This window comes from Ictidomys tridecemlineatus, chromosome 7, assembly GCF_052094955.1.
Source record: "Ictidomys tridecemlineatus isolate mIctTri1 chromosome 7, mIctTri1.hap1, whole genome shotgun sequence".
NCBI lineage: Eukaryota > Metazoa > Chordata > Mammalia > Rodentia > Sciuridae > Ictidomys > Ictidomys tridecemlineatus.
This window is the reverse complement of record NC_135483.1, coordinates 115,683,238-115,710,488: the sequence shown is the minus strand read 5'-3', so window position 1 is coordinate 115,710,488 and position 27,251 is coordinate 115,683,238. Positions and strand designations below refer to the sequence as shown.

Here is a 27,251-nt window from a genome sequence, read left to right as displayed (position 1 = left end):
GCCATCCTTACTTCCTGGCATGTTGTTTGCATTTTTTTGTCTGGTAAATCTCATTCATCCGTCAAGATTAGATAGAACTCCCTCCTTTTACCTGCCCAGTGAAGCCTCATCTAACTCCCCTAGGTACAACTTGTTGTTTGGTCCTCTTGTCAATCAGTGCACTTCTTAAATATCTCTGTAACAGCCTCTGCTTATCCATTCATTCAAAAGTGTGTTTTGAGCATCTGTATGTATATGTGTTGAACGATGGGGCTACATGGTCCTGGTGATGGCTAAGTCCCTGATCTTGTATTGAACTGTAACAAATCCTTAGGCAATTCTCCCCCTCACCAGACAGTGAAACTAGGGAGGTTAGAAGTATACACCTTATGCATATATCACTGGTGCTTATAATTGTGCCTGGCTCAGACTAGGTGGTTAAGAAGTGGTTGTTGGGTTTTCAAGATTTCTTGATGGGGAATATTAATCAGCTTTATAAAATCTAACTTCTTAGTGAGTCAACCTCGTATACTTACATTCTTGGCTTTAAAACTTGGAAGAGTGAAACAACCATCATTCCTGCCTTAGAGATGTTATGGAATCTGATGACCTTCTGCTGTAACCCTTTCTGTGCTTTCAGTGTGTATAAGTCAGATCCTGTGATGGGCATTTTGGCTCAGCACCTTGGAATGGTCTTTCTCCAGAGAGGAAGCACATTCTCTGATTAAATGCCCTTAGCAGGCAGGGACAGGACACAGCTGGGGTTTGAATCAGGCTAAATCCCATCAGATTGGAAATCAAGAAGCTGGTGCTTTTGAAGATTATAAATCTGGAAGGCAGCAGAGACAAGGGGCTGTGAGTCCCTGTTCAGAGCAGGTAATGCCACTTGTATTTGGCTTTCAATGCTACTTCTCTCTGGCTGATGCTTCCAGAATAACTTTAAAGATGGACTCATGTGAGGGATAAGATGTTAATACTAGAACTACTAAATCTGCTATTCCCCCTTCAAAAAGAAATAATTAAAGTCTTGGAGAAGACCTAACTGAGAATGTCATGGAAATGAGGAAGACGAAATAGAATGCCAGAAAATCTTGTTTCATGTTTCTATGTTTTGCTGAAAGGCATAATTACATTTTTTTTCATATAAGAATCATGTAAAGTTAGCCAATCTGTTGGCTCACTGTTACTGGTGACTTTAGACCATGGGGTTCAGTCTCCTGTGACTTTTCTTGGCTTTGTGGTACACATATGCATCCCATTCAATGAACCACACTTCAGCATTTATGTGGATGCTTCTCTGTTCTTTGACCATGAACCCATTTACTGGCACCTTGCTAAAATAAAGACATTTGAAAGAGGCCCATGAACCTGTCCTTCCTCAGGCAGCTCTGTGGATTCTGGAGCTGTGTGCACATCTGGCTATCTCTTGAGCAGACTCTCTCTCTTCCTCTCTGTATACCCCATCAATGCACACAGCCTATGCCCTGAGCTCATTATTGCTCTAAGTGTTTGCTCTTGGATCCATGCTTCACGCGTTTTATTTACATGCTTTATTTTTCATTTTATGAACAAATCGATAACTAGACTTACTCTTTATCACCCTGGATTAGTTTTATTTATTCCATTTGAATTTGATTAAAAAGCTGTCAAACATAAGTCTACATTTTTATCAGCAGAATACTTTCATAAAACCGGGCATGAGATGTGTTCAGCTAGAACATACTTTTCAAAATAAAACAATATTTGATATATTCTAGACAGTTACCCCTTTGTTTATCCATGACAACTGAAACTAACCATCAAATGGATAAAGCAATCCAAGTCTTGTCAAGTAATCCTTAGGGCATATGACAAAAAAGCCTTTTAAAAAAGTTCTTTCTAGATGGATTTAATGTAATTCACCAATAAAGCATTCTCAGAAGCATAATAAAAATTCTACATAAAATGACATAGCCAGAGAAAGGGGAGACATACAGTTTGATGAAGATTCAAAATGGGTGTTAACATTAAAAGTGAGCAGTCATGAAATTCCTGTATAAAATAAGGATCAAAATTGCAGGAAACTAAGTTTGCCTCTAATTTATAAGTTAGTACATCTACAGAACTACGAACTGTGTTTGTGAAAAAATTATTGAATGGAAAATTCTTTGAATTGCGATTTTTCTCCAGAGAAACTACCATCCAACATGTTGTATTTATAAATTTCACCATGTAACAAGAGAATAGCTGGACAGTATTCTTGAAAGATGAAATCTCTGTTTTGGTTCAAAACATGAGCTCTTACATTCCATTTCTTAGTTATGGGCTTCTATCTTTCCATTTGCTTTTCCAGTGGACATATAGAAGTGTGGGGACATGCCTGTTGCAGCACGGATTGTGGGAAGGTAAACATGTGTACACATACCCATACTCTCAGCTACACTCACTCTGCACACCCATATCGACACATGCATGCCCTCACACCTCAAACCGGGAGCAGCATGGAGCTAGACTTTAGGGTTGTGGTAGTCCGCACATGAGACATGTAGGATGTACTCTCAGAGTGCTGGAAGGAACAGCAATGAAGGGGTTAATGTAGAACACGTATAGACAAATATTGTCAATTATTTTATTCAAATGTTTGGAACTTAAGCAAAAAATCATCATTAAGTTTTCACAAAATGAGGCATCTGTCGCCTGAAAGGGAAAAAAAATATTTCAGAAATATGTTTACAGAAATGTAAAAATATTAGGCATCAAGACAGATGTGAACATATTCAGTAACTTGTCTTGTCTGTCAGTCTTCCTCTGAGTCGAAGATCTTACTGTACTCGCTCAGCATGAGCTCCGCTATCTGGTTTTGGTATACCATGTGTACTGCCATGTTCCCGGTTTCATTTTCTGCTCGAAGAAGAGTGGGTCCAAATACAATCCCTAAGCTTTGTGTGGACATGAGGTTCTTGGAGGCTTTGGCCACTATCCTGTGGAGAGAGGGGTGAAGAAAAAAAGATTCTATTGGAAATGTGAAGTAAAATTGTGGTTCCTTTGCAATTATTATTTTTTTAACTCTGCTAAAACAGAGTTAGAACACTTATAACATTATTTAATTATCTATATTTATTTCATGTTTTTCAGTGTGGAAGTAAAAAGGATACAGCATCTTATTGAAATTTTTATCCCCTGTATACCAGGCCATCTTGAGTGCTCAACAAATATCTGTGAAATGAATGAATAAATATTTTAAGCAGCAAAAATTTATTGTGGAATTAGTAAGATTCAGCCTTTGAAATTCTTACAGTCAACGGAGAAGACAGGTGAAACATGCATAAAATGTATGTATCTGAACAATATTAATATAATGATATATGCATAACTAATAGTTAATCCAGACATAAAGACTGAGAAAAATTAAATTTTTAATGATTAGAGTGAGTAAAGTTGTCCTGGAAAATGCTATCTGGAATGATTTGTAGAGGAGCAAGGTTTTGAGGCATTGAGCTTTGGCAAAATTCTAAGTTTCTCTAGTCATTTAGACAGCCAATTTAGCTCATGGAGAATCCTATAGTGTTTGCACAGAAAAAGAGAAGAGTCCCATTTGAACCAAATAAATCTTTGCTTGTGTGCTGATTGTACGGAGAGCTGGCACACCAACAAAACACTAGGAGCTGGTTTTGTTTAGGGTCCTGCCTTGCCCGATCAACACAAGACTCCTAAAAGGAAAATAAAGCCTCCTTCTAAAAATTAAGGCTTAAAAAAATAATGTTTTCCTTATAGCTGATGCTTACTTAGTTTTACATTATAATACAGAATCATGAGGTTACAATGATATTAAGAAAATAAAGAAATAAGGACGGCATGTAGAAAGACAAAGTGCTAAGAAACACTACACTCTGGACTCTACCAGAAAACCCAACCCAAGGGAAATACAAGCGAGGGCAAAGGAATACTTTATTATAAGACAGTGGGTTTTCTTGCCTCGGAGCTTAGCATGGACATTGTTGAATTGGTTGGACTTCAGAGAACTCTCCTTGTTTGTCCTGTGCAGAGCTACCTAGTTCCAAATCAGAGGATGTAGGAAGACCTGCTTTATTTCTATCCCTGCACAAACCTGAATCTCCAAAGTATGTTTTAATCCTCTTAGAGTTTGGATTCAAAATGTCCCCCCAAAATCTCTTGGGCTAGGTGATGCAGCAATGTTCAGAAGTGAAAATATTGGATTATGAGAGCTCTGACCACATGAGTGGATTGATCATTTGATGAATTAATAATTTGGGTGAATTACTAAGTGCTACCCATGGGCAGGTGGAGTATGGCTGAAGGAAGTAGGTCACTGGGCGTGTGGCTTGGGGACTATATCTATTCCTGCCTCCCACCCCCCAGCTTCTGTCACCTCGGCTTACAGTCTGCCATGATCTGAACATCTTTTCTCTGCCACACCCTTTTTCCATGTTTTGGCCTTGGAGTCATTTGACCATGAACTGAATCCTCTAAAACTGTGAGCCAAAATAAATCACCCCTCCACTAAGGGGTTCTTGTCATGTATTTTAGTCACAGTGATGAAAAGCAGACTAACACACATTTTTAGTCATATGGCTAAGGCCATGCTTTCTCTCTTCTTAAAGAGATTGAGAAAGACCAAAGCCACATGTGTATGGGCTTATACCTGCCCACAGAACAAGTTCATGGCACATAACATGGCCAATAAAAGTACTTAACCTATATTGACCCAGTAGTGATAATAAACACTATTGTTCTAAGCAATTTTATTGTCTCGTTTAATCCTCATAAAAACCCCACAAAGTATATTCTATTATTAAGCCTATTTAAAAAAAAAAAGCAGAGAGACAGAGTGGTGAAATAGCTGCTGTCACACAGAGCTGAAGTTCAAACCCAGGAAATGTGGTTCCAACACTATTGGAAGCATCACTGCCAAGGTATCTGTTATGGCCTCTGGGTTTAATAACTGGCCTGACCTTTCACTGTGCCGCCTTCCACATGATTAGAAGGTCCATCACAGGGTCTGAATTCTTATTCCTTGCTGCATAATTGTGATTGAAAGCCTTGTTATAATAGACTTATTGAGGGCAAACTGACTCAAATTTGGACTGAACATTCAAGATATTCTGTCTCACATTTCCCTTTTTCTTCTGATTTTATTGGAGAACATTTGTACCTGTGAGCATTGTTGGCATGACTACATTTCTGGAAGGGATTTTCATATTTTTAGAGTATCAGTAAGTTATCAGAAACTTCAAATATAAAGTTTCCTTTGAAATATAAAAAGCTATGCCACTTTGCTACTTCATTTACCAAAAGCCTATAAAATGATGTAAGTATCCTCCTACCTATATAAGGGCAAATGAAGTGGGCTTTGCTTCCTTTAGCATGCCGATTACCTCAGTTTAAGATCTCTCTTAAGCCTCTCCTGGACAAGTGTGTTATAAAAGCCATTAGTAAGATTCACTATAAAGGAAAAAGAGAGGGTTTTTTATATTAAATTAATATTTTTCAATGATATGGAGAAAAATAACATAAATAATCAATTGAGTAAACAGTAGTAAAAGTTGCTTTGAGGACTTTGACAACAGGTAGCAAAAGTCTAAACTGATAAGGATTACCTATTAGGGAACAGGGCTCACTGGTCATAAGCTATGGAAGAGGACACTTCAAAATGACATTTGGGATACTTGGGAGTCAAAAACCGAGCCATACTCAGAAAGGTATTGCTAGAAATTGGGGCAGGTTCATGAGCAGATCTTTGGAGGAGGAAGTCATGGCTGTCAGGAGGTTAGGGGTAGAATTTGTAATAGTCCACAGCATGGAGAAACCCAGGTGTGTGAAAGGCTATCTCAGTTCTCCAAGGCGTCTCAGCTAGTGAAATGCAGCCCCTTAGAGGAAAGCAAGGAGACTGGAAGAGTGATGCAGCTGATAACTTTGCGGCTACTCTTTTTTTTTTTTTCCTCTTTTTTTTTCCTATTTCCTAAGAGTTCTTATATATTTTTTTTCCTGCTTAGACAAACCTGGTTTTATAATCCAGAGCAAGGCCAAATCCAGAGGAGGGAATCAAGAAGGAGTTTAAATAGAACAAAGAGAAGGAGACTAGAGATGCATGTTCGAGCCTCCATTTAAAAATGGTTTTTGACTGTCCTAGCCAATGGACCATGGAGGGGGACTCCCAGAAGGGATTTCTGCCAATACATCAATTTCCTGAATTTCCTGTACAAATAGTCATTTGTGTTTTTATGCATGTGTAAATATGGAATATTCATTCCACCTCAAGCCTATATTCTTTGTATCCATTTCTCTCATATTTTGCATATAATTTTAATAAAACTCTTACAAGTGTTTTAAAATAATCTTGTTCTATGCAAAATTTTGAAAATAACACATAGTTTTCTATTTTTGTTATATTTGCATTATCGCAGATTAGATTTTCATAGCAGCTTGAAAATTTTTTTTTCTTAGTTGGGAAAATAAAGTTACATCTAATCAGAGACAGTTACAAAAGAAAGCTAATTAGAAAATGCAGATGTGAAGTATATAGAGTATATGCTATCTTGCTTATTTCCTGTTACAAAATGAGTGGATATATGTGCATATTCATACATATTAATTTTCAATTATTTTTTGAATGTCAATAAAGCAACAGTTGTTATGTTGAGAAATAAATAAACTTTAGGTTAGAAAAGATGCTGAGAATAGAAGTCACCAATTACTGACCCAAGTGATACATGTTGAAAGTCACACACATTCTCATATTAAAGTTTAAGTTAGATGAGACCCATTCATAATAGACTGTGTGGATACATATCTAGTGAAGAAGACTACCAAATTGGCAAAATGTATCTAGGAAATGTATTAATGCTGCTAGAAACTTGTAATGTGAACTTACTTATTCTTTACCATGCTAGACTCCCAAATCATTAAGTTGTTGATTTAGGACCACATAAGGAGTTAAGAATAATTTCAAAAATATATTTGGAATACTATCCTAAAAAATATTTATATTTCTTATTTTTCTTTTCTTTCTTTTGTTTTTATCTTCTATCATAGATACCATAATTTCCACTCTCACTGTGGGGACCTGCTGGGCATTGCATGGGAGTGCCATTTTTTCTAAAGGCTTCAACTAGTAAAGCATGTACAGAAGAAAAACAAAGTCTACTGAAAAAAATAAAAGCCTGCATGGCTTTTATTCAATCTAGTATCTAAGGACGAAAATTCTCAAAAACAGTGAGTTGGACTTCTGGTAGGGTAACCTGCAGTTGAATTGTATAGATGGAGGGGAAGATCCGATTCAGGAACCAAACATGTTTTGACCATGATTTGGGCAATACTTCCAGGTCAGCTTTAACTAAAGTTCTGTGAAACACCATATCTTTGATATGCTTCATGAAAATGGCATTCCAAATAAAAACTTTGGAGAAAATTATGTGCCATTTTTTTGTTTTTGGAAACTCACAACATACAAAAGCTTCATAAAGGTTCTGAAAAGTCCTATAGAAAAATATCCTTGCTCATCTTTATTTAACTTGTATCTTCTGTAACTTACTTAATGTTATACATCGATTCATTCTAGCGAGTGACACTGAGGAAATACATTAGAAAATTCTGCTGTAGTGTGATTTCCTAAGGCCCTACAACATATGATTCCAAAGTGTTATGAATTTTAACCCCTTTTGCCACACTGATTTCATATCTGTAGCAGCTAACTCAGAACAATGTCACTTGTGATCATTTCTGGTCAGTTTTATTCTTCTGGTGGGACTTAGAATTCACTGATCTTAAACTTCATGAAAGCATTATAAATTCTGAGCAACAATTAAAACTAGTTTCAGTAAAAAATCATCTTTTATGACAAAACAAAAAAAAGAGGTAAAAGAAAAAATCTGAGTGAGAAATATAATGGCAAAGATATGGCTGAGATAGTAACATACAGTGAATTGATAAATGGGTAAGAAGGTAAAAAATTATATTTTTAATCAATATTTGCTAATTATACTTAATGTAGGCTTACCCACCATTAATTTATTCCCAAGAGACCCTATAGCAAAGATACCTATTCTAGGGAACATAATGAACTCAAAATATAATGCCTGCGAATGCTTTACTAATAGAAAAAAAGAACCTAAGCTGAAAGTTTTTTTTTGAGAAAGGTTATTTATTAATACTGCTTAGTTTTATACAGCCTGACAAAACATATAATTATGATTTTATAAATTTGTTTATGAAATAGTTACTTGATATATATTCATTGTAAAAGCAATTCTTATACTGCTAAGTACAATTCAAGTTTATAAAATCTTGAAATGGGTAAGTATTCATTTTTCTGGCAAGAGTTGTAAAGTGATATTACAGTTTATAGCATAAAAAAAGAAGAGGAAATGCCAGAGCTACTTTTTGTCAGACCCAAATGAAAGGAGCAATGATCCATCAATTTAAGATTATTTTAGAAACAATCTACAATCCAGTGCTGTAGATGTTGAACCCCAGACCAAAAAAGAAGAGGTGGGGGGGAGAGCAGAAGGGGGAGAAAAATAAAACCAAAAACCCCAATCCTATCAGAGAGCTTTATGCTAAGTAAGTTTTTCCAAAAGTGAGCTGAATTTCTAACTCAAAGAAATTTTAATTGCATAAAATCACAACCCAACCCCCCCCCCCCCAAAAGACAGAAACTGAAAGAGAGCTTTATGAGACAACTAAAAGTTAAGGTGGAATTAAGAAGACCAAAGCATTTAATAATAGTCTCAGTCCAATCACATATATGAATGCAAACTTCTTTTAAGTTTGTGCTTTGCTGTTACCATAGTGACTTGCAAAGGACATTGAGAACCACCTAATTGCCTGCAGGACAATTCTCAAGTTACAGAAGTGTATTATAAATGTTCTTCTCCCTATCTGTGGAATGCTGTGATTTTTTTAACATACATAACTTGAGAATGGCTTTATTGGAATGAAAAAAACATGATGGTAAATGTATTCTTGCCATCAGGTCACACCTGGTTTTCAAAATATAGCTCAGCCACTGCATGCAAAATGTTAATTGTGTCTTTGACCACTTAACTGAAGAGAGGCTGTTAAAAATAGAATAAATTTTCAATATGCTCAACTTATGTTTCTTATGTGCTGTAACTATTTTGGGGGGATACATGCTAACCATATGCTTGCCTACCCTCAAATTTGCACAAACTATACTGCTGTCTACACTGGCCTTTTTATAAGAATTGGAAATTATCAGAAATTTCACCTTCTCCCTTAAAGTGTTAGTTGTATGTCAGAAAAATGTTTAAATATTACAAAATTGGGAGAGCTTTTATGAAGTGTTTTTGCATTTAACATCAATGTGTTTCAAGGCGACTGTTCACAGATGATTCAGCCACTTTTATATGTCAATCTATAAATCAATCAGCTTAAACTAATTGTAGCCTTCAATTTTATATCTAGATATTATATCATTATTATTTTCTAAAATAAGCTTAAAACCATCATCTTAAATGGAAGTTATTGCTATATTTTGACATTTTCCTTTTAAATAATCTTTAAAGCCATGCATATATAATTCTTTCAAAGCACATTATAGAAAAGGAGACTTATGTAGCAATTGCATATTGATAACTAACATGCTCTGATTTTTTTCATTTATTGAACCACTTTGCACTAATTTCAGTGCAGAAGACTGAAACATTTTCAATTATTTACTTGTTTCACATTTATATTGTTAGACATTATGGAAATGTTCTGAAGCACATTTACAACAATATTCAGATTATCTAATAAGATATAAGAACTGAAAAGTTAAAAAGTGAATAGCTCATAGATTTCAATTAATGACTTATTTCTAGTTGAAATATGTATTCTGTAAGGTAAAAACAATGACAAATGGAAATATCAGAGCCAAAACCCTGATATACTATATACCAAAAAGGAACATTCACATTACTTACTACTTATTGAATGTCTTTTATGTGCTAATCATTGTGCTTCAAATATATCAGTGTTCTAAAAAGCAGATTTAAAAATCAGCCTTAACCTTTTTTATTATAAAATAACATTATTTCATTTAAAAAACATTTGAAAAGTTTATTAGAAAATAATTTTTAAAAAGCATTGATAATTTGATGTAAGCATTTATTGTTTCACAAAAAATTTATAGGTACCCACCACTTGCTGGACATCATTCTGAATGTTGGGGCAGTTGCAATGAGTGAAATAGAATCACTGCCTAGATTAAGCCTGCACAATCCTCCCTATCCAGGGATTTCACATCTGTAGATTCCATCAAGTGCAAATTGAAATTACTGGAGAAAAACCTGTGTTTGTGTTGAATATGCATAGACTTTTTCCTTGTCACTTTCTCCTCAGCAATATGGTATAACAACTTACTTGCACAGCATTACATTGTATTAAGTATTATAAATAATCAAGAAATAATTTAAATAATTCAAATGATGTGTATAGGTTATATGCAAATATGATATAACTTTACAGAAGGGAATTGAAGACCCATGGAGTTTGGTATCTGTGGAGGATTCTGGAACCAATTCTCCTGGGTACTCAGGAGCCATTAATCTTGTGGGAGAAAACGTACAACCAACATTATACTATTCACAAATGGAATTTCAGGTGCTGAAGTACTTGAAAAAAAAAAAAAAAACTAAGAAGAGAAGTTGTAGTTTTTCCACTGATTCTGGGGATACTTTTTTAAAATCCTGATGGCCCAGAAAGTGTCCTCAGAAATTCCTGTCTTCTTAGTATGGGCAGGGCCTGGCTGCTTCCGTTTCCAAGTAGTACCCTAATAAGCAGAGAGTGCTGAAAAGTGCAGATAGGGTGCTCAGAGAACACACCCTAAGGAAGGAAGTCCTGCTTAAATGCACAAATCAGAGGGAGGAGAATTCCAGGCAGGAATTAATAGGTACAATGCCCCAGTGGTGAAGCTGTGCTTGGTGATTTGAGAAACAAGGAAGAGCATACAGTGTGGTTGCATGCCAAGAGAGAGGAAGGAGGTAAAAGATACTGTGAGGGACTTGGGAGCCTTGGCAAGGATTTGGGATTTAATTCTAAGTGTGATAAGAATCTATTCTCGGGATTTGAGCAAAGGAATGACATTACTAACCTTTAGATGATGCAAATGTTTATATAATAATAGAAAAAGTATATAATACTCTATATAATTTTCTTTATTTAATACTCTTTATGTAATTCTGTATACAGCATTTTCACTTCTAACATGAATAATTCTATATCATATGTATGTTATATATTTACATAATATATACATATAAAATATGTATAATACATATTAGTCATTACCTCATGTGAGACAGAATGGATTGTTCCCTATGATTACTTAGAATAAGTAAGATTGTAAATTAATAAAAATATTTCCATTTACTCATTCTTGCAAATTTTGAAGCATTTGCAACCAGGGGAAAGTTTAGTCCTCCTTCCTTCCCTACCACCCTGAGGTATTTGGCAAAATGGAGAAATTTTTGAAGGTTATGACTGGTTGAGATGGCAAATTGCTAGTGGCATCCAGTGGGCAGAGGCAAAGGATGCTGCTAAACATTGTAAAATATGCAGGGCAGTCTCCTACAATAAAGAATCATCAGGCTTAAAATGATAACAGTATGCTAGGCATGGTGGTACACACCTGTAAATCCCAGCAACTCAGGAGGTGGAAACAGGAGTTTACCAAGTTTAAGGCCAGCCTCAGCAACTTACTGAGACCCAGTCTGAATATAAAAATAAAAAAAGGGTTGGGGTAAGGGTAGCCCAGTGGTACAGTGCCCCTGAGTTCAACCCTAGTGCTAAAAGGAAAAAAAAAAAGGCGACAAGAGTAGTACTGTTGAGAAACCTTGTCTTAGGGTAAAAAAGTAGATCCATGGTTCTCCAACATTTCTGTTCATGAGAGTAATTGGGAACACATACTGAAATGGAGATTGCTGGGCTTCCAGATTTTTGGTTCAGCAAGTCTGTGGAGGTAAATTGCACTCTCCCAAGTTCCCAGGCAGTATACACCCTCCTGCTTGTCAGGACCCACACCTTGAGAACCAACAAGGATGACTGAATCCTGACTCTTGTTTCTTAAGACGTGATAAAATGTGGGAAGGCCTATTAATCTTGTTAATATCATTATCATTTGGTATTATTCTTTAAAAAGTAATTACCATAGGTGAAAAATGGTCTGTCTTTTTTGAACTTAGGATTCTTTGAATTTAGGAAATGGAGAAGTCAACAAAAGCAAGTAAGCAGCTTCATGCATTTCTCCTTTCCTATTGAGGATGTATACTTTTGTGTGTTTAATCAATTTTATTTATTGCATAAAACAAAATTAATGCATGGTTTCAAAATATATAATAATAAAAAATTAGATTATCTAGAGTAAAAAGTAAAAACTCCCCTTGTATCCTAATGACTTCCTTCATGATAACTATAATTAACAGATGGGTGCTCCCTCCGGAGAGTTTTTTCTTACCTGTTTATTAATCTGTCAGCTTATCTATTATCTATCTGAATAAATAATTTATATAAGATAGGTATATGATGATATTTAATACATATGTGTAATTTTTCCTTTTTATAAAAAGTGAAATAATAAAATAAATTATGATATAATTTTTTCTCTTAACTATATATCACAGGCATCGTTCCAAGTCAGTACATATAAAAATATCTCATTCTTTTTAAACAGTTGTTACATTTCATAGCATGGAAATACCTAAATGCATTTAACCATTTCCCTGCTGGTGGTCTTTCAGGATGTTTCTAATTCTTTGCAATTAAAGACAATACTACAATGAACATCCTCGAATCTATTGATTTCTGAGATTTTATGTATTGAAAAAAGTAATTTTTCAGTATTGTTAATATACTCTCCCAATTATTTTTTCCTTAATTTTACTTACTTCAATTTTTATCAGGTCATATTTAGTATTATTTCTTTTGAAATTTCTATCTTTATGTTTATAATTATAAAATTCATCATTTTAAAAGAGATGAGATAAATATCATCAAAGTCATCTCCTAGATTTTTTAAAAAAAGGATGTAATTTTTAATACAGCCTCTAATTTACCTTACATATATTTTAGCGGATGAAATGTGATGGTCATACAAATTTATATTTTCCCCAAAGCTAGCTTATGTCTGTAATAACATTCATTAAATAAGCCCCCAACCCCATTGATTTGTGATGCTACCTCTCTTTTGCACAATTTTCTACACTCACAGCTACACATACTTTTGGTACATCTATTCCACTATGATCCCTGTGTGTATTTTAAACTAGTACTTCGCTGCTTAAATCAATGTAACTTTATTATACTCCATCGATATTCCTCTTTCCATTTTTTCTTTATAAGGGAAAAAACTTCCAGATGAAAATTTTCAGATGAACAAAAATGGGACCAAGAAAGATTGAGTAATTAGATCAAAACCATGTAGAAAGTAAGTGGCAGATCTCTGATACTCTGGGATATTGATTTTTCCCCCCCTGCAAGGTAGTAAAATCCAAGAATTTTGAGTTTGAAATCAGAAGGCTTCCTAATAGTGAGCCCTGAGGAAGATATGGGAGACAAGTGAATCAGTCAGCAAACAGTCTTGGGTGATATATTCTGATATGTTGATCTCCTAATTAACATCCAAGGCTATATCTACACAGATGACAAGAGTGTTCAGATGGAAGAAAAACAAAATTAGTATTTATTACTTATTCCCTTCAGATTCATACAGTTTTTGAAGCTTTTGAAGCCATTCATTTCCATTGTGAATTTCAACTATAGCTTCTCTTAGGTGTTTCCCTTGAGGATTTTTTAGCCACTGAACCACATGCTCAGCTCTTTTTTTATGTTTTATTTTGAGACAGGGTCTCCCTGAGTTGCTTAGGGCCTCACTAAATTGCTGAGGCTGGCTTTGAACTTGTGATCCTTTTGCCTCAGCCTCCTGAGCCTCTGGGATTACTGTATCTGGCTCCCTTAAGTTTTAAAATGGCTTTGGATATCCACATCTGACCAGCTCAACAACAAAAGAAGTCTTAATTTTGATTCCCTGAGCTCTGCTGATATACCAATAACCATCCATAATATCATCATTCTGGAAGACACTGCTCAAGAGCACATAGAGGAGCCAGGCTATAAAATAGATCATCACATTCTGGGGGTATTTTTTAGGAAGAAAACAGTTATAACAGGCTAGTATTGTCTACCTGAGTTTTCCCAACCTAACAGTTTAAAAACTACCTTGTAATAGTAACATTTTATTTAGAGTATTGAGTGTGGCACATGAATCAGCATTAATTAAGCCAAACAGAGTAATGCACCTAATTATATGATATTAGTGGGAAATATAGTACTTAAATATTTGCCTTGTGATGTTAGATAAATCTAAAAAGAATACTATCAGTATGCAGAGTCAGAATTCTTCAACCTCTCTTTTATTTTTCTTTTTATGAGTGAAGAGTTACTTTACTTCCATTAAGAGCATCTACATAATATCCTTGGCAGTTTTCTGGAAAGTTGTCTCCTTATTTAATCCAGAACATTTGAAAGGCAATCACTTTCAATTTTGGTATCATTCTTTGGTCCATTCTTAATTTTACTTGCTGAGGCTGGGCAAGGTGGCACATGCCCGTAATCCCAGAAGATTGAGAGGCTGAGGCAGGAGGATTGCAAGTTCAAAGTCAGCCTCAGCAATTTAGTGAGACCCTAAGCAACTCAGTGAGACACTGTCTCTCAATAAAGTTCCAAAAAGGCGGCGGGGGGGGGGGGCTGGGGACTGGGGTTCAGTGGTTAAGTGTCCCTGAGTTCAATCTGCAGTACCTAAACCAAAACAAATTTTTTTTTTTTTAAGATACTTTCTATGGTGACTTGACTTTGAGAGGGACCCTATAAGCCTCATCAAGCACCATGGTAAATGTGCAGAATAAGGTGATTCTAAAAGGAAGTGTGAAGGACTGAGGTGTTTGGTTTGGGAAAAAAGCAGTTAGGGAAGCCAGGTTGACTGAAGGCAGACAGCCATGGTGTTGAAGGAAAAGCAGTTTTGCCCTGTAGTTCTATTAATAGAACTGGTCCAGAGACAGGTTTCACCTTTGTATGAACTTAGTCTTGTGAAAATAGAAAAGGTGGCTTCAAAACAGTAATGGTTTCACATTTATTATAGAAAATTTATGTAGAAAAAATTATTTAGAAAATGTTGACAAGTCAAAACAAGAAAATAAAAGCCACTCATAATTCTACCACTCAGATACAATGTCTACTAATATATGGTATAAATTTTCTTCTATAAATACTGGAGCAGTAGTAGAAACATCATTTCAAAGTTGTTAAATATTTTACACATAAAATGGCCATGAGTTCCTATCAGGAGAAGATTCAGCCAGGACATTTGAGATTCCTGTATTGGATGGTAGGTTGAATGACTTTTGAAGAGTGGTTTGGGCTTCCAGATTAATGATAAGAGAATGGACATACTGGAAAAGTCAAAGTACTACTTGAGAAGAAGTAGAATAATATATAATAACTAATTGCTTCAATACAACAGTTTTAAAAGAAAAAAAATGTAATAACTAAGGTATCTGCCCCACCCTTTCTTATACTTCTTGTCATTCTCTAGGATTTAGCCAGCAGCATTTATGGCTTCAATAGAGGGGTGAGACAGCAGAAAGGCAGATAAAGTGCTTCTGATTTTTGCAGGGCAGGTATTTGAATTGCAAAGGACTGTGCCTTTGAGTTTCAAAAGCCTACATGCCAAAGAACTCAGAGCCACACTCAGCATAAGGTCTAATCCCCTAATTGCAGATTGGAGGATCTATGATGAACCAAGCTACCCCACTACTGCCAGACTAGGGAAAGATTTTCTGGACTAGGGGAGGAGACTCAAAGAGACTTGAGACTTTGATGAGGTCCCATGAAAGTGGCTCAGTTCCAAGTCTTTTTACCTTCCCTTCCTGCATATGTAGGCTGTTAAAAGGTTTGAGATTTCTGAGATAAGATATATCCAGATATTTTTCTCCTAGGGAAAAACCTAGTAATATAGCAAGATTCCAGAGTTTCCCATGCCAAGTATATCAGGAACAATTAAATAGAAATTGCTGCCTGGTAGAGATAGGCAAAGGTGGCCTAAGGGCTTTACAGAATACTGTATCACATGAAGAGTGAGTGACTGAAACCCAGACCCAGATCAGAAGCTGGAGATAATGACTGAAACCAGAAAGGAATGAGCCCTGTCCTACAGAGGTGGCAAAGTCAGCCACTTTCTGCTCTGTTATTTCTGCTCTGTTAATCTGCCTTATTATCTTTCTTTAGCAGTATGTAAACATCTCAGGAACAAGATCTTGGTCTGTTTCTGCCTAGTGCTGTATCCCTAGACCAAGGTTTGTATTTAGCTCATAGTAGTAGGTGCCCAATAAATATTGGCTGAAATATCATATAAACAGATGCCCTCCCTGCCCTTGCCTCCAGATGCTTAGGCTGTACACAGACTTCTAGGAAAAAAAAAAAAAAAAACAACCCAAGAGCAATCTGCAAGATAATCTGAATTGATTGAAAGGTAAGTAATTTAGAAGAATAGGGTTTTGAGCTGGGTGCAGGGATGTATGCCTGTAATCCCAGAGGCTCTAGAGGCTGCTCAGTAGTTAAGCACCCTTGAGTTCAATTCCTGTACCAATAATAATAATAATAATAATAATAAAGGGTTTTTGAGAAAGAAATTATATTCTTGCAAACTGAGTTTTTTATCTGCTCTGAGAAAACTAGAACATGAAGCTGGAAATGAAGAAAGAGATTATTTCTTGAGGCTTTGTTAAGGAACTGTAACTGTTCGGTGTCTTTTCCCTTCCTATATGATATATGATGATCAGTTTCCAGCATGTACTCAGTTTGAAAAAAACTGGAAAGAGTAGATTAGAATAGAGTGTAATTTTTCATCTGGTTTATACTTTAGATGGTTTGAAATTAAAGATCATGAAACTATTTTTCTTGGCCATCTAAAATATGACCGTCACATTCTATTTTAGGTAAAATGTTTGAAAATTTTTAGAAATACAAACACTCTCACAACATATTCAATACTTTGCTCAAAGATAGAAAACTATTTAATTTGCCTTTACACATACAAATTTATTGTGCATACTGTGGTAGAGAAATTAAAAGAGAATTTCTGTGTATGTCCTTATAAATATAGATGTTGGGCTAACCTGATTCTATCACCCTGGTCACACATATCTGTGATCACCCATTGTAACATGTTCTATAAACAGGATGACGTGTCTCATTTTATTTTTTTAGAATCACTACCAAGCATTATACTGGGCCTCACCAAAGCTTAGGATCCAGGCTGCTAAGGGACATTGTTATGTCAATCAATTTGATAGCGATGGTGGCTACTTTGTATCAGAGATGGGCCACATAGAACCCTTTCGAAGGAAAGCTTTCCTCTCTGGTTGTGGTTTTAGCTGATGGCCTCCAGTAGTCTTTCTTTTATTTTTTTAGGCTTTGTCTCCATTGCAATGTGCCATGCTGCTTAAGGGCACTGAGATCTCACTATCAATACAAAAGCTGGATTGTTCCCTACCACTGTGGAACAACTCTGATCAGCTCCAGGTGCTCCAGAGCTCCCTGTACAGCTGGACAGGGCATTTTTGGAATCACAAGTCAGTTTAACTTATTTCTCTACTCAACCCTGCTGCCATCTCCCCTTCTCTCAGGGAACGAACTTCAATAAATACCTTCCATGTCATACTCTGTTTCAAGGTCTTTCTGGGGAACATAACCTGTCATTGTTATTTCTATGAATGATCAAAAAATCCAGCAATAATATGGAGATTTGAAATCAGCTGCTACCTGACTGGTAAAGAGGAATTCAGCAACAGTGGCAGGTGGACTGCCAAGTGATCCTTGCACAATGGGTTACAGCCCAATTGTTAAAACACTTACTAATGGTGATTCTGGGGTATTATAGCTGTGGAGGAGACTAGCTGGTGTAATGCATGAGGTATTTAAAAATTATAATGAACTGGGCACAGTGGCACGTACGTGCAATCCCAGAGGCTCAGGAGGCTGAGGCAAAAGGATCAAGAGTTCAAAACCAGCCTCAGCAACTTACTGAAGCCCTAAACAACTCAGTAGGATCCTGTCTCAAAATAAAATACAAAAAAAAGGGGGGGGGGATGGGAATGTGGCTCAGTGATTAGAGCACCACTAGGTTCAATTCCCAGTATCAAAATAAATAAATAAATAATGGAAAATGTGGATAGAAACTACAAGAACAATGAAACTGAAGAGCTCTTTCTTTGCACCATCAATACTCTACAAAATTTGTGTTTATAGGAGGCTTTCCTCTCTAAATTAAGGATGACTATAGGAGAATATATTACAGAACTAAGTTTACTGATAGCAACAGGGATCATAAGACACTGAAATAATATAGGCTAGGTGATGGGGCTTAATTGTTAGAAGCAGGTAGACATAATTTTAATAACAAGCAGCAGGACCTGAGGGGAAGCCAAGGAGACCTGATTCACAGAGAGTCATGAAGATGGTTAATAGAACATGGCATTCTCAGGAGCAAAATAAACAGGCAGCTACTAAGGATGCTCTTCTGTTTATATCATTGTATCATAATGATCCACCCAATTGCAATATTTTAACTGCTTTCTGGGCACTTGGGATTCTTGGGTCTTGGGACCAGCAGTCAAGGCTAAGAGTCATTACATAGGCAGGTGTAATTAACCTGATCAAGTGAAGGAGGTAGGACTGCTGTTACACAACAAGGACAGGGAACAGCATATGTGGTACTCAGATGGTCCACACGGGGCCTCCACATCCTCTACTGTAGTTGTGATGGTTGATGGACAGGGCAGAAATTCTTTCCTGAGAAGACAATGGGGAACATTGGACACTTTGTGGATGAGGGTCTGAGTCACTGTACCACTTCAGCCATCATGACTATCAGAAGCCATGGCTGAAGGTAAAGGAAGGAACTTAGATTAGTTAGTGGAGGAATAAGACAATGAGCTGAGCCGAGATCTAACTTCAATTGCTGTTTTTTTTTTTAATTCATCCTTCTAAATCTTTCTTTTTTCTTAAAGACTTCTTTTGGAAGAGGGACCCCCTGAAGTCCTGGGAGAGCTACTTCCCAAACATACATTAAAAAAAGGTACAAAGGATAGACTATGGTGGTCATGAGATATGCTGCCTGGGTCTGTCTTTAAGGAGGGACTGGGATCAGATTCTAGAGGTTCAGTCAGCAGACAGCTCCAGTTATCAGCCCTGCAGGGCTGGCTTCTTGGAGATGGTTCATGACCAATGACTGATGGTAATGACTGTACAAAGGTCAAGCCATTGTTGGACCTGGTGACGACTGTGTTATGCCTAGATGCTCCAGAGCTCCTATAAGCTGTCCAGATTTTGTTGAGCCCACATCACAGTTACATTCTTCCCCATCCTGCTCCACCTCTCTTTCCACTAATGTTAATAGATACCTATCCCATGTTAATACATAACCTGTGCCATGTTAAATTCAACCTGCATCAGCAGCCATAAGCCATAAGCAGCCATAAGCTCTAGGAAATCAGAGCATTTAATGGAAAGAAAATGAATTTGTGAAAGAGAAGACTTGGAATTTCTTGGTCATTCCTTTCCACTTTTAATTCATGCTGTAACTTCAATAAAGCTGGTTAAAACCATCATCCTATATCTGTATAGTACTCTATATTTTCCAAACTTGTTCTGGTCACTGTAGGGTGGGAGTCTCTATACACTCTGCATGTTAATATCTGTGGCATGTTCAAAAGTGTATCAAGGTCTGGGACTCACCCACAGAGACTGTTGCATTGAACTGCAGTGAGGCCTGGGTATTTTAAAAGCTCTGCATGTGATTCTGTTGTCTATGGGGGAAAGAATCACTGCTTTAGGGAAAAGCAGCAATTTGGAATCTCAGAATCTTAAGCTCTTGTTCTATGTATGGTGATAGAAGAGTTCTATCAGTTCTCTGAGCCTCAGATTCCCCATTTAGAAAGTGAAGTTAATGGCAAAAAGGACCTCATGGATTCTTTGGAAGATTAAAAGTTTGTGAAAACCCTTTGCAAATTATAGAAAAGTTACTTTTTCTTACATGTGATTGATTACCTTTGCTTCTGTCAACTGTCATTTTATAAAGAAAGAAAGGGAGATGAGGACTAACTGGTTTTCCACTCTGACCAGAACCATTCAAAAAGGGGAGGGATTCTAATTTAAGAGTCCAAGGTTGAGGCCCAGATGTTTAGTTTCTAAACAGCTTCACAGATGAACCTGGTGCATGGCTAGGTTTGGGGACTTCTTGGTTAAACAATTTTCCCAAAAGGCACACAGCTGAAGTCAAAAAAATAGGGCCTCAGCTCCCAACCTTTCTTTCTGTAGAGTTTTATGTACACTTACCCACACTTAGTTTTCACTTTTCCCCTTATTACCTACATGGAAGTTATATAATAGTACAGATAAAAGGTACTTTGAATTTAAAAACATTATACAATTATAATATATTATGATTATTAAGTGTTAAAATAATTATTCCTATCCCATTAGAGCTAAATTAAATGATTTGTGATCTTTTAGTAAGTAAAGGGTGAAACTGTAGGTAACATAAGCTATATTTGAGATTACATAAACCAAGCACAAATTAAACAATGTGACACCAGGGCTGAAATAATGTAAGCAAGCACCCAATGAAACATCTAAATGAATTCAGAGTAGAGTAACGCACTATTACCTACTGCTATCCTGTCTCAAACATGCTGACTTAATGTGGCATCATGAAGGAAGAAAATACAAGGACAAATAGAGAAACAAAGATCATTTTAGTATGATCATGACCAGGCCATTCATATTTCTCTTATAGCCTGGAAACAATTTCATACTTATTAGAAGATGTGACCTTTAAATGTTCCTTACTTGCACAAAGACAAATATTCTAGAAGTCCCATGTTAGCGGGTGGAGTCATCTGTCCTGCCAGCTTTCGATTGGAGGCTACTGCAGGGAGAATGCAGACTGGAGTTGAGCAAATGTGTTACTTATTCTTTACATTTCCAGACTTTGGGGTAAGCTCTCTTGACAGCTCCCTGATTTCTTTAACACAGCAAATCTTTAATCAGTGTAGATATGTTAAAATGTGATTTTTACAGTGAATTGACCTGAGTTGAGTACTTGAGTTGAAATGTGTATTTTTTTTCCCCCTCAAAAGCTGACTTGTAGGGGAAAAAAAATCAGATATTCTATGATATACTTTGCCTTAGTGACAAGATGTTTTGGGGGAAATCATCCAAGCTTGAAATAAAATCTTTATTGAAAGTAATTCTACATTCATGCCAGTCAGATACATTGTCGGATTAGACCAGATATCCCAGGGGGAAACTACGGTATATGCACCAGGCAGAGTTGATTATTTGGACCTCCTGTCAGTTTTTAACTTCCTGACAATGGCTGAAGCATTCACAGCCGCCACAACTCTGTTTTCATCTTTATTTTGAGAGAAAGTTAATACACTTTACCTTAACTACGCCAAATGTACTGGAAAATAACCCGGTAATAAGATATACCCCGCCTACCTAGTAATATCTGTGTGGAGAGAGCATTTAGCTGTGCATTTAAAGGAAACAAATACAAGCAGCAAATGACTGAAAGATATTGTGATTATTTTTTCTGCTTGAACTTTAAAATTTTCTTGGCAAAGCCTCCTGTGTGCCGTCTTACAACCAGTGTGTATATATAACCATAGGGCCACATAAATGGCTTTCATTGCAAATTCCCATCAAATGGCAGGGCAGCCTTGTTCTTTCCTATTAGATTAATTCAGTTATCAATGTGATTTGGTGTCAAAAGAAAGACACAGGTGTGCCAGGTGACATTTGTTTCCACTTAGAGAATCACAACAGCTTAGATGTCACTTTTGAAAAGGTCATAGAATTGCTTTTTTGGACATAACACCAATCAAAGAAGAGAGAAAAAGGCATAATTTCAAATGTAAAATTATATTTTGATTTATAGTGAAGACAACACAGTGCTATGATTGTAAAGGAAATTAAAAGACATTTCCTAGAGTAGATATTCAATAATTTAACATTCAATTGAAAATTTGCAACTTAATTTCATAATTCTTATCATTTGGTTGTGTATTCTAAAATTTACTTCTCTCATGTCACCAAAGAACAGAAGCAAGAAGGTGAAGTAGGCTTCAACTTGACTAGAGCTTAAAGAGAAAAATGATACTTTAGTTGAAAATTACAACATAATCTACCAACGAAGTCTCAAGGCAGAAAGAACACATGTTCTGAAAAACACATTTCTTAACCTGAGAAATGCATTGGTAAAATAAGTTAAAATTTATGTTGAAAAAATTTTGTTTTTAACTTATAAAAGATCACAAATGTTCTTCAAAAGATGAATGGCTAAACAAATATGGTTTATCCATACAACGCAATATGATTCAATGGCAAAAGGAAATGAGCTATCAAACCACAAAAAGTCCTGAAGGAACCCTAAATGCATGTTGCTAAGTGAAAGGCACCAATGAAGTGATTCTAAGTGCATAACATTCAGGAAAGAGAAAAACTGTGGAGACAGCAAAGGATCAGTAATGTCCAAGAGTTTTGGGGAAGAGAGAGGTGAATAGATGGAGCACAGGGATTTTGATGGTCGTGAAACTATTGTTTATGACATTACAATGGTGCTTATTTTCGTTGCAAGAAAGTTTTTGACAACTTTCGTTAATCATGAAATCTCAATATTGTTTGGGTTATGCACACTGATGCAAAATGCTGATGACAGGGAAACTTTGTGTATGTACTGGGGGGAGAAGAGGTATATGGAGACTCTCTGTACTTCATGCTCAGCTTTGCTCTAAGCCTACATTTTATCTGAAAGACAAAATTTATTAATTTTTAAGAAGCAAAAATACAAAAAGGTAATGAAACATATTTCATCCATTTGGGGTCAATTTACCTGGTCCTCTATCTTTAAGGTCACACACATTTGAATCATTTTGAAATTGAATTATTCCTTATTTTATCACCACATCCATGCCATTCACCATACTAAAAACAAAATAGAAACGTTTCTTTCCAAGGAAGCCTTTAGGAATCATATTCTCATCTCTTCGTTATTTGCTTTCTTGGCATTTAAACATTCATATTGTATTGCAAAGTTGTTGACATGTTTTATTTTTGTCTCTAAGTTTTTTCATGCACAAATGTTTTATCTCTCTCATTAAACAGTAAAATAGTGGAGTTTAGGTAGTGTAGTACCTCTAGCTTTGCTCCTATTTTTGCTTGCAGTAGAAAGTTTGAGCATTCTGTACTTTTTTGTTATTACAAATAGTTTTATGCTGCAAGTGTGGCTAAACAGGTTGAGCTTTTGCTCCAGCAGAATGGAACTGGATTGAATTAAATATTTTTCTATCTGCAGTCAGAACAGAGCTGGCCCCAGATATTCTTTGTCATTTTCTCTTTTAAGTCCAGGAGGCAAAGCAGAGTTTAGTCAGGAAAGATGTTGAGTCTTTCTTTTCTATGCCATTCCTTTCTTTCTCCCCCTTTTTTTTTTCTCTTTTAACTTTCTTTGAAAAAAAATTATAGAGGATGACTGGAGAATATAATTTGGAAATGCAACAGTATTATATGACATTTAGAGGGATTGGGGGGGTAGGGAATTCAGTACGTGCAAAATATCATCTTTGGATGTTCTACTTTCAAAATTTTTAGGAGTTAGTGTGAAATTACTTTAGGTTAAGGTGTCAAAAATAGAATGCAGGAATCATGAGGTTTGGTTTCAAAAGTCTTGGCTCTTTACAGAAAATGTCTACATAATCCAAAGGAGAGTCTACACAAGATAAAAATTTAAATGATGTCATAATCTAAATGAGAATATATGTAGAAGAGAATGTCTAAATAATCCATTTCATTATCCATAGACTTGTATGGAGATCCACGAGACTACCATTGGAACTTGGACAAACACAGTAATTCAATAAAGCTTTAGCCTCATTAGTGCATGTGACTGGAATGAAAGATCAACTAGTACAAGGAAATGGACACCTTTGTTTTTCTCTCCTGGCTTTACTTTTACTATCGCTGGGACTATGGGCATTCACTTAGCCTTCCTCAGCCTCAGTTTCCTTATTTGGAATATCCGACAGTTGGGCTGGAAGAGTTCTAATTTCCTTGTGCTGCAAATTCAATTTTTAACAAATTGAAATACCATTTTCTTCTGCTAACTTGAAATTCAATTTTTAACAAATTGAAACACCATTTTCGTCTGCTAACTTGAAATAATTTGTAAGGAAAGTTGACAAGCTCAGAAACATATTGCAGGCGTAGCCCTCAATTGCAAAATAAGCGAAACCTGAATTGTAAGGCATTTGTAGTACTATCTTGCATATATATGTGTATATTTAAAATATATGTTTATGCATACTTTATATATTATATGTGTGGTGTGTATATAAATCTTTACTATAAGATATACATTTATTTATTAAAATAAAGAATGAAACAGAAAGGCAGACACCAGAGATTAAAAAAAAACAGACATGAACCTTCTGTTTTCTTGGAAGCATAAGGGCGTGCCTGAAGTCCTTATTTTCATTTTCATAATACCTAGGAAAGAATGGTGGCATTGGATGAAGAGACTTCTATCTGGAGACAGCATGGTGGCTGTCTGCTCCCTGGGGAAGTTGAAGCCTCCATATGAAAGGGTGATATGATTAATCAATGATGCCTATATGGGCTTGGGAATGGAGGACTGTGCACCTGTGCCAAGAACATGCCATTCTGTGGAAGAGTAATTTCAAAAGGAAACTGCAAACCTCTACAGAAGTAATATGAGGTGTTCCTGTATGAGAAGGAGTCTGGGAACTTGGGAGGCATGGTGCATTTGACCCACATTGCTCTTAAGAAGTGAACACAGAAAGAGGAAAATATAGGTTGGATAGGGGTGTGAAAAATGGTGACTTTAGGACATATCACAAGAAATTTATGATGATGAATATTTAAAATAGAATTTAAAAAATCTATACAAATGAGATACACCTCAGAATCCTTTCAGGTTAGTACATATAGACCAGCTTCTTATTTAAAAAAATTACAAACTTCATACTAAGTATTTTTAAGAAACTCAGTTCTCCGTAGATGTACATTCACCTCTCCCATATTTTGTTGACTTCTTGTTTATCAAAAGACCATATCTGTCTGTGGTGATATATGCATATTGAAGAGTCAACTAAAGGACAACCAGAGTCTTTCAGTGGTCACAGAGATCTACTAATGTCAACCATTAAGTGACGATTTTATTGCAATAGTGATTATATAGAGAGAGTACAGGAGATGTACAGAGCTGCTGAATAGAACAGTGTTGACGGAGTCTATTTTGTGTTTATGCATTTGCACTCTTGGGTGGTGCCTCACTGAAATGCCTTATCTAGGAGGATTACTGATATCACAACACTCCTGATTTATTGAAGCTCAATTAGGTTAAGCAGCTTGGTTCACTTCGATTGGATAAAAAAAGTCTCTTGTTGAATTTGAATTCTTGCTTTGCAATGAACACAAACTCACACTCATTATTACTTATGGAGCTTTTCTTTATGGATGAAGTGTTTCTCAGCCAAGTAGCAGTAGTCACCCAGCTGATGACCATAAGGAAAGGCAAACACTGTCAGTAGAATAACATCCTCAGCCAAGTGTTTATGTTGGATACATATACAATACAGAACTGTTCCTGACTAATGAGATGAAGTGGCCTCCCCAAGTCTCTCCTTTTGTATTCTTTCTTGCCACCCATGTGTTGAGCGAGATTTTCTCAGGAACTAAGATCCACCCTACAAGTAAGTTCTGCTTCTTTGCAAGCTGGATTTATTCTTTCTAGTTTCCAACTTAACATCATATATCAAATAGCTCTGAGTGAACTATAAATACATTTGTGATGTGGCTGTTAATGCAGCTTCCAGGGGTGATTAATTTATGTAGAGTGTATTTTAAACAATGAAATAATGTGGATAATTTGATATTTCTAAATGTTGTCTTTTAGAGTCCTTTGTTTATGCTTTCTTTCTAAATCTACTGGTTATATTCTCAATAAAGTTTTTTCTCCCTATCCCATCCCCACAGGTGGAAAAATATCTCAAACTTCCTACTAAGAGTTTTATTTTGTTTCTTCGTCTTGCTTCAACTTTCCTTGCTTTCAATAATCTTTAACCTAAAATCTGGAATTTTCTCCTCAGTTGGCTGAAATAACGTTTACTAGAATTTTTCTGACCAGAGATCCCTTGGTATGTTTCAGACTGCTGGGGCAGGGGAACAAGCTATGGGTGCACTAGGAGTGAGGGGAAGCCAGGTAAGTCTGACCAAAAGCTGGTTCAGTCCAGAGTGTGGCTCTCAGGGCAGAAAGAGGCCAGCACCGAGATCATCAGAAACTCAGCAGCACAGGTTGGTTAAGTATTTTAAGAAAGGCCACAGGCAGGGGTTGAATAATATTTTAGGAACAAAGTGCCAACTATACAATCCTCTATGACACCATCAGCAGGGACTTCCCTTCTCCTGAGAGAGATAGCAGGACTCTCAGTAAGGTCTCTTCCTCTGCATTTCTGCACCTCAATGGCTGTCTGGAGAGCCACTTGCTTTCTGATAGGAAGCTAATGCATGTTCAATCTTTGCATTGTGTCACCAAGGTATATTATCTTATTTCTCCTGTCAACAAGTTTATGAGACTGGTACCATTATTATTGCCCATTTTAAAATTGAAAAACTTGAGGCTTATGGAGATGACTGGCTGTCATGCTGAAATAGATGTGCTAAGATCTACACCCAGGTTACTTGGGTCTAGAATCTGAACTCTTCTTATATGGTGGTCTATCTGTCCTTCCTGTTGCCTGTTTGGTGTCTCTGTTTGCCATTCTTTTCTGTCAGCCACTGGGCTCTTTAATTCCCAATCAGATATCCGTTGTCTCTATACCCAGAGCTATGAGCCAGTCTGTCCCCCTCCTTTCCCCAGTCCCAGCTCACTTAACCCCAGCCTGGGTCAGAGCCCCAGGCCCCTTGCTTTCCTGGCAGGAGAATAAAGACAGCTGGCAGTGAGAAAAGCCTGTGAAGGAGAATCTGAGCACAGTGGTGGTTATGGCTTTGCTGCCTGAGAACTCCCTCTGTCAGGGAACCGCACTGGCTTCCCACACTTGCTACATGGACAGATGTTTTCAATTATTATCACTGACAAGCCTCCAGGCCAGGTTCCTTTCTGATTGGCTGTCACTGGACTCAGAGGGGAATAAAGGAAACTG

At 36.4% G+C, this 27,251-nt stretch overlaps 1 protein-coding gene across 2 annotated transcripts in view; it reads right to left on the bottom strand.

Moving 5' to 3' along the window:
* Positions 1–2,573: 2,573 nt before the first annotated feature.
* Positions 2,574–27,251, bottom strand: part of Arhgap15 (Rho GTPase activating protein 15) — a 591,785-nt gene continuing 567,107 nt past the window's right edge. For both annotated transcript variants that reach the window (XM_021723074.3, XM_040294270.2), the window contains one exon: positions 2,574–2,939. In XM_021723074.3, the coding sequence (XP_021578749.2) occupies positions 2,756–2,939 (184 nt within the window). In that variant the 3' untranslated portion in view covers positions 2,574–2,755. The remainder of the gene's footprint in view (positions 2,940–27,251) is intronic.